Source organism: Adelges cooleyi, unplaced genomic scaffold (assembly GCF_023614345.1).
Source record: "Adelges cooleyi isolate 19-005CV unplaced genomic scaffold, UGA_ACOO_1.1 ACOO_flye_CR_arks_rails_tigmint_CR_PRNA_23, whole genome shotgun sequence".
Taxonomy (NCBI): Eukaryota; Metazoa; Arthropoda; class Insecta; order Hemiptera; family Adelgidae; genus Adelges; species Adelges cooleyi.
The window spans coordinates 246,772-261,622 of NW_026095893.1; the positions used below are offsets into that span (position 1 = coordinate 246,772).

General features: G+C 31.5%; 2 protein-coding genes across 10 annotated transcripts in view; one reads left to right on the plus strand and one right to left on the minus strand.

Moving 5' to 3' along the window:
• The first annotated feature begins 7,743 nt into the window (after positions 1 to 7,743).
• LOC126835897 (uncharacterized) overlaps positions 7,744 to 14,851 on the plus strand; it is a 12,606-nt gene continuing 5,498 nt past the window's right edge. Inside the window, exons 1-9 of one of the 6 annotated variants that reach the window (XM_050568766.1) lie at positions 7,745 to 8,133; positions 8,240 to 8,390; positions 8,570 to 8,646; positions 8,727 to 8,898; positions 8,966 to 9,024; positions 9,210 to 9,366; positions 9,567 to 9,637; positions 10,133 to 10,301; positions 11,949 to 12,023. In XM_050568766.1, coding sequence (XP_050424723.1) covers positions 7,951 to 8,133; positions 8,240 to 8,390; positions 8,570 to 8,646; positions 8,727 to 8,898; positions 8,966 to 9,024; positions 9,210 to 9,366; positions 9,567 to 9,637; positions 10,133 to 10,301; positions 11,949 to 11,983 — 1,074 coding nt within the window. In that variant the 5' untranslated portion in view covers positions 7,745 to 7,950 and the 3' untranslated portion in view covers positions 11,984 to 12,023. Of the gene's footprint in view, positions 8,134 to 8,239; positions 8,391 to 8,569; positions 8,647 to 8,726; positions 8,899 to 8,965; positions 9,025 to 9,209; positions 9,367 to 9,566; positions 9,638 to 10,132; positions 10,302 to 10,808; positions 10,950 to 11,948; positions 12,024 to 14,851 lie in introns of those variants that run through there. The other 5 variants (XM_050568765.1, XM_050568763.1, XM_050568767.1 and 2 more) reach the window with 5 other exon arrangements.
• Positions 13,285 to 14,851, minus strand: part of LOC126835898 (uncharacterized) — a 9,893-nt gene continuing 8,326 nt past the window's right edge. The window contains exons 2-3 of one of the 4 annotated variants that reach the window (XR_007685257.1): positions 13,913 to 14,002; positions 13,285 to 13,838 (exon numbers count right to left, since the gene is read on the minus strand). Coding sequence is in view for 2 of the 4 variants with exons in the window: in XM_050568770.1 (XP_050424727.1) it covers positions 13,485 to 13,838; positions 13,913 to 13,930 (372 nt within the window). In the remaining 2 variants the exon portion in view is untranslated. Of the gene's footprint in view, positions 13,839 to 13,912; positions 14,003 to 14,851 lie in introns of those variants that run through there. The other 3 variants (XM_050568770.1, XR_007685256.1, XM_050568769.1) reach the window with 3 other exon arrangements.

Here is a 14,851-nt window from a genome sequence, read left to right on the forward strand (position 1 = left end):
ATCACATGGCTTACCTCGTCGAGAGATAAAGCGCTTAAAAGCTCCTAAGAAGGCTTGGGTAGATAAATCTCTGACTAATTCAATGTGTACTGCTTTAGTGACAAAGCAGACAAAAATAGCTATATACGCCTTTAGTGTTGTAACTCCTCGGCGTTGACTAGGTTTTATTAGAAAAGGTCCACAATAATCTACTCCTGTTCTTACAAAAGCTCTTGCAGCTTGCACGCGATGCCTTGGTAGATCACCCATAATAGTAGTTTTCGATTTTGGATTCGCCTTGAAACATACCAAACATTTATGAACAACATCTCGAACGAGTCTTCTTGCACCCAGAGGCCAGTACCGCTGTCTAACGTTAGCTAATAATAATTGAGGACCCGCATGTAGACACATTATATGTTCTTTAATGATAATTGCTCTCGTTAGCATATGATCTTGAGGAAGTATAACCGGATGTTTATGATTGATGCTCAACTCAGAATTTTTTAGCCTACCGCCAACACGAAGTAAACCGTCGTCATCCAAATATGGTCTACACTGTCTGATCCTACTTTTCTGACTCACTTCGTTACCAATTTTCAACCTTTATCTGACTACAATAATTTAACATTTAATAATAATTAAAAAATAATTTTTTTTAATTAACAAATTTTTTTTGTGTTTTGTGTGCTCCTTTAAAATATGATTATTTGAAGTTCGTTGTAAGCTGGCTTTATACACTAATCATCTTTGAACAGTTCCTCCTATCCATTACATGGACAATCCATTACAATTATTCAACAAAACAATAAACGTGTACACTAATTTCTAAATGCTGTGTTAATGGCATTGCATACAAATTGTAGTATCCTATAAATGTATCATGTGTTCAATACATAATACATTGTAGTAAGCCACGATAAACCGATAGAGCAAATATAACTCCAATACGATAAGGCAACAACTCAAACCAATACATTTATTTCAGTATAAGGTATATAGTATATTTTCAATAAAGGTAATCTAATATAGTAAACTTTCTGAAAATAGATTATAAATAGGGCGTTAAGCACATTAACGAACGAATAAAACATAAAAAAATAATGGTAACCTAATAGAATTAACTAATTTAAATTTAGTTTATTAAAATAAAGAAAAAAACTACAAATTGAATTAATATTAATCCACTAAATAGACAAATCAGTTAGGTCATCCAAATACGCTGGAAGTTGTGTTGTCAGATGTGTGGATAAGTTTGGTGACAATACACATATTAGAAGGATTTTCTAATCCCTTGAATAAATGCAATCACATAGTATAGTGTCAGGAAAATATTTTTTTTTTTTCAACGAATAATATTATATGAATACGATTTATTGTTCGATATAATGTTTTGGGTTTTTCGCAATGTTCAGCAAATAAAAATATTTTGTTATTTTAATTCACCTAAGTAAATAACAGTATTTATTAGAGTTACACTATACTTACAAATGTACAATTGGGTCAAAAAATACTCTTTAAGCAACGAAAAAAGCAACTCTTTATAAAAATATATCCCGAATCGAATCAAATTCCACTGTTCATCCGATTTTGGTATCGAAGACTTACTTCTGTTTCAACAGTGCTTAAAAAAACCCAATATGCATTTCAAGATTGCTGTTATTCTCTATGCGTTGTACTTCGTGACCATAACACATGTTAGTTTAAAACATAATAATACAAATCATAAATGCAATAAAAAAAAATGTCGATAGTTAATAGTATGTATTATTATTATTGTATTTATGGCACTTTATAGAGCGTCGGAGTCAATCAGGATCAAGTCAATATGATTGTCGAATTTGTCAAAAAAGACGAAAACGTTATTGATCAAATTACTCCAGAAAAATTCGAAGGAAAATTTCGATAAATGGGCGTGAATGATGTAACAGGTTTTACATATGAAGCAGGTAATAAAGTATCTTTTGAACAGGGTTTAAACTTAACGGTTGTAATCAAATTTTACATCATCCCACTTAAAAAAAAATTATCACAAGAAATAATATTCGTCCAGCATTCCTAATCATTCAATTTAACGCATCTTGTGGCTAGCTCGATTAAAATATGCTTAGAATTAATTTTTTTTATGTAGGTACAAAAGACGGTCGAAAAGTACAAAGTGTAATAGAATTTCTGGCCAAAAGCATTGAGATAAAAGCCAACTGGAAGGTAATAACAAAAAAAATATGACAAACTTCGTAATTAATGTGATTTTCCTATTTCCGTACACGTTTTTCTACATAGGCCAAAAGTGTTTCATCTCACGAAATAACAATTTATTTGAGCCTATTCAGATATCATGACAAAATAGGAGACGATGACGATGGTCTAGTTAACCCCAGAGAATTAAAAAGTATCATTAAAGATTTAAGTTTAAATGAAGACGAGAAAGAAAGTTTGGCAAAACCGTTTGAAGGTGTTGTTGAGCAGTTAGTTATATTCCTATAGTTGATAATTTAAAGTAATTTTTATAGGTGATCTAACAATTAATTTCGCGGAGTTCATACTTGGCTATCTGGAAATTAAACCAGAAGTAAGAAATTATGGTTTCGTTAAATGCTTGATAGCGCATTTAAGCATTAAAACAAGTCAAAATTCATTCGTTGACTTAATAATTACATGACTTATAAATTTTTACTTAGGGCTTTACTTTATCTAATAGACCATTGGTCTATTAGATTGTGATGTTAATTTGCTTAATGCATATAAAAAGGACATGGTAGGTAGCACCTACTTTGAGACTACTTCTGTAACACGTTATATCAAAATGTTTTCTATAGTTGAGGTCCAGCATGAGGAATGGTTTTTTGAACGCTTTCGTAAGAATATATTTTTGATATTATCTCATTTGTTATTAATACCGTTCTTTGTAGAGTTGGCAAAATAACTTTTCAATAAAATAACAAATATATTTAATATTTTTACCATAGAAAATTATGCTTTGGAGTTGCAAGAGCTGGTGGTTTTTGCAGCAGAATACAAAAAAAAGGAAAACAAAGAAGTAATATTAATAGTTTAATTACTTATTAATTTAAGATTGCGTTTTATATGCTTTTATCAGGACGCTCCCATCCATTTATTGAAGGAGTAAAGTATAGGAAATGTTTATACTCATTAATACAGCAACGAAGATTGTTTATTGGTTGTAGTTTTTTTGTTGCCAGGGCTTCACAGTAATTTCTTTAGAAAAACATAACATTTTTTTTCTTAAACATTGTTTTACGCAAATCAGAAATAAAATACTAAAAAAACTTAATAATTGTATAGGAGAAAAAATTATTTGATATACCAAAAAATTGTTATAGGTTAAGTCTGGTCAACTCGTCATTCCTACATCTAAAGTTAGAGATTATGTTTCGGATTTCGCTTTTCACGACAAAAACTATGACGGTTTACTCAATAGGATAGAACTTGACGGAATTGTGAGCAAGTATTTCAAGGAAGATACTGTAGAATCTTTCCTTTTAGACAGCGATAGCAATGGTAAAATTGCAAATTATATTTTCTGTTTATCCTGTTTCGTGATTTTAACGCAACGGGGAATAAGTGATTTTACAATTATGAAAAGCATTGTCAGAAGAAGATTGCTCATGTTCCCACTATAAATATGATATTATAGTGGTCAAAATGTTGAAGTAGATCTAGAGACAAAATAAAATAAACTTCATAACTAATTTATTTATTACTTTTCAGATGACAGCAGTATTGACATTGCGGAGTTCCTCATTGCAAAACTTTGGGAGACTTTGAAGAATTGATTATTATATCAAATGATTTACATACGAATATTATTTGGCAGTGCTTTAATCATGGGTACTAAGTATTAAATTTGATTATTTATGATTCTTTTCAAAGCTGTATAATTTTACACATATATTTTAATTATTTAATGATTTTAGTCAATATACAACGATTTTAATCCTTATTAATAAAATAAGATACGATTTTTTTAAGTTTGATTGTGTTGTGTGTAATCTTTGTCTCTCGCGAACACGGTAGTTCCAGTATATTTTTAACTCAATCTTTATACGTTATTTTCGTCGACCCCTTTTAAGCTCGTTTAACTTTTTTCAAACTTATTGGGTAAATCAGAGAAACCCCCCCGGGTTCCTTTCGATGCCTTAACCCAAACCCGGGTCCATATCTCCATATCTCCCTCCGTATTAACGTATGTCTACGTTAAGCTTTTCAAGTTGCGAACAATGTCTTATACAGAAGCATCTTTAATAAAACGTTTGAGCATTACAAACAAGGCTTTTGCTTTTTCTGATATGACTTAAACGTTAATTTAAATAGTGCTAATAACGGAGCTCATTTCTCCTCATTTCCTGCCTTCTCGCAATTTGCTGACTCAAAAGTTACGTCTAATAAAAATAAAACCTCTGTAAATTCTATAAGAAAAAGGAAAAATTTGTCCCCCTCTCCATCATTTTCTCCTCCTTCTTCGATCAGTACCAGACCTATCTCTCCGAACAGCAGTTTCCTTAATTATATGGAACACAGTAATTTCTCCTAATACGATTACCCTAGTTGGGTTTTGGCTTTTGTGCAACTTCTCACACGTTCTGTTACAAGTGATCATTCACATCTCTCATCTCCTTCAACGCTCCAATCTGTCATCGTACCTTCGCTCATCAATCTCCCTTTCCCAACTATAGACGACGACGTCACATTCTAATTTCGACTCCGTCATCCCTTCTTTTCACATTCTTTAATTGAATGGAAGAAGTTTTCTAACTAGTTTACAAGACCTCTCCTTCCTTCTTTCTAGTAAAAAAACGTTCCTTCACTCTTCTTTCTAAGACCTGGCTTCTCCTTAACAAACCCTTTCCTTTTCCTCACTTTGATATTTTACGTTATGACCGCATTGATGGGTACGAGGGGCGTGGCCGTTGCCGCCCATCAATCCATCCAAACCAACCATATTTTACTAGACACTCAATTTCAATCCTCCCTTCTTGATCACACTATCGACCTTATCGGTATTGAGGTGGTCATTAACTCATCTACCCCACTTTCTCTATTGTCTGTCTACATCCCACTATCCTCTAATCTCCCACCTCAGCTCATTGACAAGATCTTTAGTCTTTTTGTTTAATTCCTGTTTAATTCCTGCGAGTAGCATTTCTTTAAATCAAAAATTTTATTTAGTTGTTACTTTTAAGGGGGGGGGGGGGTAAAAGTAAAAAAAGTTAATACATCCTAATTTGTTTTATTAAAAACCATCAAAATAGGTCAAACCCAGTCCAAGTTAAACGCAACTCCGGCCATTGCTCTATCGGCAAAAATAATTGACAAAGTATATTAAAAAAAATTAGTTTCTAAGGTATTTTCAATTTTTTGTTTGTAATTATAAAAAGCCTAAAACCAAGTAAACCAATCGGTAAAACCACCCAGATACACGGTATAGTATTGTCGTTGGCTAAGCGTTGACTTGGTGGCTGAGTACCGTTGACCATGTTAGTTGTGTGGATTATTTTGGCGAATATACACATTTTAGAAGGATTTTCGGATCCCTCGAATAAATCTAATCACTTAGTATAGTGTATGGAATTTATTTTTTTTTATAAATTAATAATATTATATGAAGATCTATTAACATTTATTGTTTTGGTTTTTATGCGATGTACAGCAAATAAAAAAGTATATTGTTATTTTATTTCACATAAGATTTATATTTCTTATGAATTCAACCGAAAATTGAGACACCGACTACCTAAAAAACCAATTGAATTTAGATCTCTTTTTCAAAGTGTAGATTTTGATCTTTTATATAGTTACAATGTATTTTTTACAACACATATCACAATAACTGTATAGCAAAGAACTGTGCAGAATTTTTAAAGATTTTATTTTACTACATATTTCAAAAAATATTATTACAAACAACGAACCTGACTAAAACATATTCTTAGGTATCAGTACTTATAACTTATATGTGTACAAATAGTACTTTTAATTATCATAAATTATCTGTTTTGTACAACGATATGTTCGTAAGTTGTTTAACATTTAATACTAATATTGCAGTATACATAAATGACAACATGTCTGTTCGTATTATAAAGTTTTTAGGGTTAACATTATAAGAAGTGTAATGTTCTACAAACACAATTTTCAACACTGACTATTTTATACAGAACGAGTATTTTTTATGAAATAAGCGGTTTTCACTGCTTACTACCATAACACCGGCGTAAAACCAACCGGACCAATTGGTAAGACCACACAGTCCTATTCATTTTTGCTGGATGAGTCGTAGTTTGGCGTGGGACACAGTACTATTGACCATGTCATTTGTGTGGACTATACACATTTAAGAAGGATTTTCGCATCCCTGGAATAAATTTAATAGCATATATCGCATGATTCTCATAGTATAGTGTATGGAAATCGTCTTTTTTAAATTTAAACATATAATATTATTGTATGAAGATTTAATTAAATTCATCGTTCGCTATATAGCTTTTATTGTTTGCGATGTACAGCAAACAAAAGTATATTGTTATTTTATTTCACAAAAGTAAATGATGTGCAGTATTTTTTCTGGGGTACCGGTTGGCGAACACACTGCCACCTCACCTCATCATCACGCCGCACACCACAAGTACGGGCAGCTGGCAAAACCTGTGCGCCATCACTAAATCGTGCGTGCTAAACCGCTCTATTGTAGCTGGTCGGATTAAAAATACATCTTTGACCTAGAAACCAGCAAATTCCACAGGCCGCGCAAAATAACCGAAAAACAACAAGCAAATAATGACGAAAATGTTTTACACGGATCGACCAAAATTGAATATTGGTTAAATTAATTTTAACAAAAAATAAGAAGAATCCGTTTTCCGCCGAATTAACCTGGCGTACCGAAAGTCCCAAACGACCCAAATCAGCGATCTACTGATATGTTCGGATGAAGAAGCACACTGGAACCGACAGTACTCCAATTTACCCACCGGTACAGGAAATGGCGAAAAGCCTAGCTCCTTCCAACCCCTTCTACGAAATCCTGAACTGGCTGAAAGCGATCCTGTCCACTGTAACGACGAAGGGAAAAGAAAGGAAACGGTTAGGATGGGTGCCCAAAAATCAACACCATTTTAATAACTTAGAGCCAACGCCCAGGAGACATAATGTCGGATATTATAAGTGGAAGACCAGACAGTCAAACCGGCAAGTTTGCTCAGGGTAGTATACACACTGCTAGCAGCCCCTCCAGCCTCTTGCTCACGAACCAATTGTCTTTCCCTAGATTCAACCAAAATATGTCATACCATCAGACTGACCGAAATGGTCTGATTTGAAGCTGATTTAAGAAATTCTCTCAAGTTAAACGTAACACCGGGCATTGCGTTATAATTTAGCACTCCAGCGACAGGAACCTCTCCATAACACCGTCAAAATGGCCGGAGTATACGCTACTGGGACAAGCAACCCCACAGTTTTTACCGCCAAGATAGTCGACTAGGAGACCAAATCTCATGTCACTATCTTAGATACACTATACGGCTCCGTAATACCTTATGGGAAACCCCGCAGGTACAACAAACCATTTGCTGGAGGACACCAGGTATAACCAAATACCCATCCTGGCTACTTAGGATAGGTTAGTTTCCCTATTTTATTAGATAGCTTGGGGGGGGGGGAGTAGGACACCCTTCCGTTGACTATGTCAATTATGTGGATAAGTTTAATGACTGTACACAATTTAGAAGGATTTTCGCGTCCTTTGAGCAAATTTAATCGCATAGTGCAGAGTATGGAAGCTTTTTTTTTATTTAAACGAATATTGTTATAATATTATGAATACTAAAAACATTCATTGTTTGCTGTACAATTGGGACAAAGAACAAGTTTTTAAGTATATAGTATGCAAAACAAATAAACCGCAAAACAAATAACTACCGAATACCAATATTTCCCATCTACATATCTATGTTAATTTTATTAATCACGCCATATAAAAAACACACCGAATCGAATCTGTTTCCACTGTTCAGCCAACTTTGGTATCAAAGACGTACTCCTGGTTCAACAAAGTGTTTGAAAAATAATACCATTATGCATTTCAAACGCGCTGTTATTCTTTGTGCATTATACTTTGTGACGATGACACAGGTAAATAAGAAACATATAATAAAAATATAATTGCAATAAACAAAATTTTAAAAAAGTTGGTAGTTTTTAGAATGTATTTTAATGATTTATTTATGTTACTTTATAGAGCATCGGACTCACTAGAAGTATAATCGAGAAGATTGTTGTTGAATTCGAAAGATTTGAAAACTCTGTAGACCAAATTTCCCCAAACGAAATCGAAAAAATTATAAATGATATGGGCGTGCAGGATTTGTCAGGTTTTACATACGAAGCAGGTAATAAAGTATATTTTATACAGGGTTTAAACTTTACGATTGTAATCAAATTTTACCCCATTCAGAAAAATTATATCCGACATACCAATATTTACCAATTTTTCAATTTAACGCACACGTCTTGGCTATCTCGACTGAAAATTGCTAAGAATTTTATTATATTTTAATGTTCAATGTAGATACGAAAGATGGTCGAAAAGTACAACAACTTTTGGTACTTCTGGCCAAAACCGATATGCCATCTGACCACTGGCTGGTAATAACAAAAAAAAAACATGAAACAATTTAAAAATTATCCGATTTTCTTATTTTTACGCACTATTTTTCTTTACATAGAAACGGAGATTTGCAACCCATGAAGTAACAATTTACTTGAACCTGTTCAGATACCACGACGAAAACGGGGGTGTTGAGGACGGTCTACTTGACTTTAAAGAATTAAAAAATGTCATTCAAGCTTTAAGTTTGAATGAAGACGAGAAAGAAAGTTTGGCAAAAACGTTTAAAGGTGTTATTGAGTAAACGAAGCAAATAATTGTATTCTTAAGGTTGATAATTTAAATTAATTTTTATAGGTGACCTAACAATTAATTTCGCAGAGTTCTTATTGGCCTTTGTGGATATAAAACCAGAGGTAAGAAATTATGGTTTCGTTAAATGCTTGATAAGTTATACATGTTATAATGCTTTTGCATTGGCGTGGCATTTAAAATGTCTTAGAGAAATATATTTTGTATAATTTATCGCATTAAAGCATTAAAAAAAGTCAAAATGTATTCGTACACTTTATAATTATATGGTTTTAAAACTTTTACTTAGGGCAACGGTCTAACAGAGAAACATATTAAGGAGCTGGTCCTAATTAAAGATATCAACGTAGTTGTCCCTTACATAAATAATACTTATGTAACAGAGTTTATCAAAAAGTTATCTATAGTTGATGTCCAGGATATGAATTGGACTTTTGAACGCTTTCGTAAGAATATACTTTTGATATATTCTCGTTTGTTCTAAATACCGTTTTATATAGAGTTGGCAAAATAACTTTTCATCTGTACGAAGCAATAAGTACACAGTAATCTTAATTGCAATGTAATATTTGTTATGTTTCTCAACTATGTTTTAATAAGTATAATTTAATAAAATAAAACAAATTATTTAATATTTTGACCATAGAAAATTATGCTTTGGAGTGTCAAGAGCTGGTGGTTTTTGCAGCAGAATACAACAAAACGGCCGAAGTAGAAGTAATATTAATTGTTTTATTACGATTGCCTTTCATATGCTTTTATCAGGACGCTCCTACCCATTTATTGAATGGAATAATGTATAGGAAATTTTCCGTAAAGGTTTAATCTAGAGCTTAATCTTGTGTGCATACTCATTAACACAGCAACGAAGATTGTTTATTGGTTATAGTTTTTTTGTTGCCAGTCTTTCTTTAGTAAAACATACAATTTATTTTTTACATAGTTTTGCGCGAATCATAAATTAAATACTAAAAAATAAAAAATGTATAGAAAAAAAATTATTGGATCTTCAAAAAAATTGTACTAGGTAGTATGCTCTTCTACTTTCCTATGGAAATTTGGTCAACTCAATGCTATCGCAGCTCATAGAGTATATTTTATCAGGTCAATCCATGTTATCACACTACAAATGACGAGTGAATAGCGTTTGTGTGTGCACTATATAATCTAAAAACATAAATGTCTACGTGAATTACTTTGTTGATTTCTCAGCATGAACTTGTCATTCCTACCTCTGAAGTTAGAGTTAAGTTATCGGATTTCGCTTTTCACGACAAAAACTTTGACGGCTTACTCAACGGAATAGAACTTGACGAATTTGTGCGCAACCATTTTAAAGGAGATACTGTTGGAGCTCTCCTTAAATGCGGCGATATCAATGGTAATGTTGTAAATTAAAGCGTTAACGAATCGGCTTAATTATATTAAATAACTATCATAGTGAGGACGAGCATAGTGTACGATCTAGGGGGTTTTACGTGTGTAGACATTTTTCCGAGTGAACTTATTAAAATAAATCTCGAGAAACCACCGTGATAATATGTACATAAAACGGACGGTAGTAGAAGAAAAAATTGTATCCTATTATGAAAAATGTCCATTATTCAATTGGTATGCGATTTACGATGAAATAAATTATTTTGGTTTTTTGTATCATCGTTAGGGTTAATATTTAAGGATACGGTAAATACATTTTTTCTAACTATACTGTTTTGTGATATTAACGCGACGGGGAACGAGTGATTTTACAGTTCCCAAAAGTATTGTCAAAAAAATATTGCTAATGTTTCCAAAATAAATATGATAGTATAGTGGTCAAAGTGTTGAAGTAGAAGTGGACACCAAATAAAAATATAAACTACTTAACTAAAAATAGTTTTCTTTTCAGACGATAACAGTTTTGACATTGTGGAGTTATTTGTCGTCATATTTAAGAAGCGTGAGCGTTAAACTCATAATAAATAAACACAAAAGTTTTATGAGTTTTTTCTGAATTGAATATTATATAAAATGATTTACATACGAATATTATTTGGAAGTGCCTTAATTATGGGTAACAAGTATTAAATTTTATATTTTATTATTCTTTTCAAGGCTGTATAATTTCACACATATGTTTTAATTATTCAATGTTTTTAGTAAATATACAACGCATTTTAAACAGTCTTGCAATATTTTAAAACTATCCACGCGATGAATCGCTGTTATAAGCTTTTAACATTATTACCGACACTGATCGAATAGCTCAATTAAAAAATCTACAATTTTGCTTTGCCCTCCCTTTCCACATCCCACCCACCTCATATAATTTTCCAAATATCATATTAAGTGTATTTTACAATTTACTTTTCGTTAATTTTGAAGCAATAAAAAAGGTATGTTTATTTAAATTGTATTTTTTTAACAAAATTTTGTAGACATGCAAATGACAATTGGCGTATTATGACAATAGACAGGAAAAATGAATTTTTTTTTTTTATTTCTATTTTATTGATGCTAGAATTCATGTTTTAGTTTTAAAACGCCACAAACGAGGCAGTCTTGATTTTTTGAGATACATCTAACTACGCAGTACCTAATGAATTTTGCATTACAATCAATTGGGCAAAAATGTAATACAAAACAAGTAGTTTCTAACGTATTTTGAATGTTTTGTTTGTGATTTTAAACGGCTTAAAACCAAATGGACCAATCACGTGGTTAGGTGACCAGACGAACAATCCTAGCATTTTCACTGTATGAGCGGTGGCTTAGTGATGATGATTAGGACACGGTACCGTTGACCATGTCAGTTACGTGGATAAGTTAAATGACTATACATATTTTTGAAGGATGTTCGCATCCCACGTAATCGCATAGTATTGTGTATGGAATTTATTTTTATTTATTTAAACGAATAATTTTATTATATAAAGATTTAATAGCATTTTATCGTTCGCTATAATGTTTTGGGTTTTTTGCGATGTACAGCAAATAAAACTATATTGTTATTTTATTTTACATAAGTAAATATGCAATATTTTTCTAGGTTACACTGTGCTTACAACTGTACAATCGGGTTAAAAACAACTCTTCAACTATAACATGTTATAATATATTGTATATTTTCATTGTGTTTATAAATTGTTTTGAATATTTTTTTTTTGTTTGGTAGGACCCTATTAATTATTACAAAAATTAAACCAAATACTTTTTTTAAACATTAATGGACACTTATAATTATTATTGCTCTAGATTGTAGATTAATTTTTCTTATGAACTCGCCCGAAGTTTAGGAACCCGACTACCTAAAAAACAATTAAATTTAGATCTTCGTTTTACAGTGTCTATAGATTTTGATCTTTAATATAATATTTACAATGTGTTTCTTACAACACATGTATCACTACACCACAATAGCTATATAGCAAAGACTGTGCTTCATTTTTAAAGATTTCATTTTACTTCATATTTTTAAAAATATTATTAAAAATAACGAACCCGACTAACACACATTCTTTGACATGAGTAGTTATAACTTATATGTATACAAAAAGTATTTCTAATTTTCATTAAAACGTCTGTATTGTACAACGATACGTTCATACTTTGTTTAACATTTAATATAAAGAAATGACAATAATACATATGTCTGTTGTTATCATGAAGTTTCAGGTTTAACATTATTAGAAGTGTAATATTCTACAAAAATAATTGTTAATGTGCACGCAACCTAACCTAACCCAGCCGGACAACTATAGAAGGCTAATCCATTTCTTAAAAAATAATGACGCCCAGTTCCACGCCTATCAGTTACAATCTGATCAATCTTTAAGAGTCGTTATCAGAAATTTACACCTATCCACCCCTGTGTTAGACATTACCTCAGCTTTAATAGGAAATAGGACACACTGTGAAAAATTTTATTAACGTTAATCACCAACAAACAAAAACACCTTTGCCCCTCTTCCTTGTTTTGAGTTTTGAGACTTTAAGTTGGGCAAAAATAAAAAAAATTATCGTGGTAATTATTGACCATAGTTATTATTCTTTGTTGCCACATACCTGACGATGATAAATATATCAATATATACATGATAATCATTAAGTACTCAGCAGATAAACATAGGTAAGGCTCATTCAGATCGTTGAATTTGTTCCAAGCACTTGCATTTGCACTTATGTTTTACATTTTAGTTATTTAGCTTTTTTAGTGAAAAAAACATTTTTTTCTAGCTAACGGATCAGCATATAGCACTGAGTAAGCGTTTTAATATTGTGTATTAAAATATATAAATAGGCATATATTTCCTATATTATCTTGTAATTACAGAAATTCTATTTTATTTACACATCATTATTCGTTTTTTTTTTTTTTTTTTTACATAATTAAGTGTAATAATAGTATATCAGAAAGTTGGTCAAATCTGCCCCTTTTTAATAACGATTTAGATTGTAGCCATTTTTAATTATTTTCTTATAAGCTTTTTTTATTAAATTTTTTTAAACATGATATTACTAGACTAAAAAAAACTGACTTTTCTGGTTTTTTTCATGTACCCAATATTATTGAGCAGCTAAACGTTTAATTGCTCCCACTGTGCGGTGGTTGTTTGGTTGTGGTTGTGTCGACCATAGAAACATTGAAAGTTTGTCCGGAAACGTCGTCAACGGGTCGACAAGAACATGTTTCAACGACGTTGTCCTTAATTTGTGTGACAGGGAATCCATCTGGGCCTTTGAACGTCGTCGTCACGGTAGGCACATCCGTACGTTCAAATCGTTGACAAGTACATATTTCAGCGACGTGTTTCTTTACTTGTGAGACGATCCGTCCATTTTCGTCTTTGAATGTCGAACTAGACAATACTGGCCTAGTCAGTGGACCAGCACTCGTGGACAGTGCAAAAAATACGACTAGTAAACACAATATGGAAATCTAAAAAAAAAAAAACACCAATCGATAAGATAATATTATATTTTAAACGTGCAAAAACAAACAATTAAAGGTACCTTAGAGGTTACACGCATTTTTCCAACAATTTACTGACGCGACACTTGCAATATTCACTCGATACGGACAATTGTTGTATAGTTGAACGGCTAATAATATAATAATAAAAAAATTAAAAAAATGATGTGAAACGTTATAAAAAATTTGTATATTATCGCTAAAATAGCCGAACACCCATTGCTCATATTACAGGTAACACCTTCAACTGGGAACTTGATCGTTAGATAACCTTACACTTAATTGCTAGTGAACATAACCTAACCTCGTGCACATTATACAATACTTCATTATATAAAAAAAAAAACAAAATTTACTTTTTGTATAATTGATTTTGTCTGTACAAAATATTAACACAGCATCTCGATAATATTATTCTTAAGGATTAACCTTATATCGCGCAAATTATTTTCTAAGTGTTCGTAAAAAAAAATTGTCTTCTACTCACTACTTTTAGACTTCTATTTATTTATAACAATATTGGTAATCGGGCTTTTTAAAAATGTTCAATAAGTGCAGTCTAAAAAGTGGAAAAAGTTATAATATTAGTCCTTATCAAATAATACTCAAACGGCAAAAAATACTGCAAACTCTTACTGACAACATTAACTCCCGTCAAAATGTTATACCAGATAACTAACACGAATTCATAATATATTTAAAAACATATATATATTATAGTTAGTTACATGATTAATAGATGGTCAATATCATGATATTGTGTTAAAAACTATAATCTACTAATAGCTGTTATTTTATATAAAAGGAACTAGACTTAATATTATTTAATACATACCACCTGGCTTGCGCTTGCAATGATACTTGAAAATCAAAATAAAAGATTCAATCACTAAAATAGTTAATGTTGACAAAAAGTTTATTAAGATTTGGTAATTATGAACAACATTTACGTCGTTCTTTTACAAGCAAATTGTAGAAGC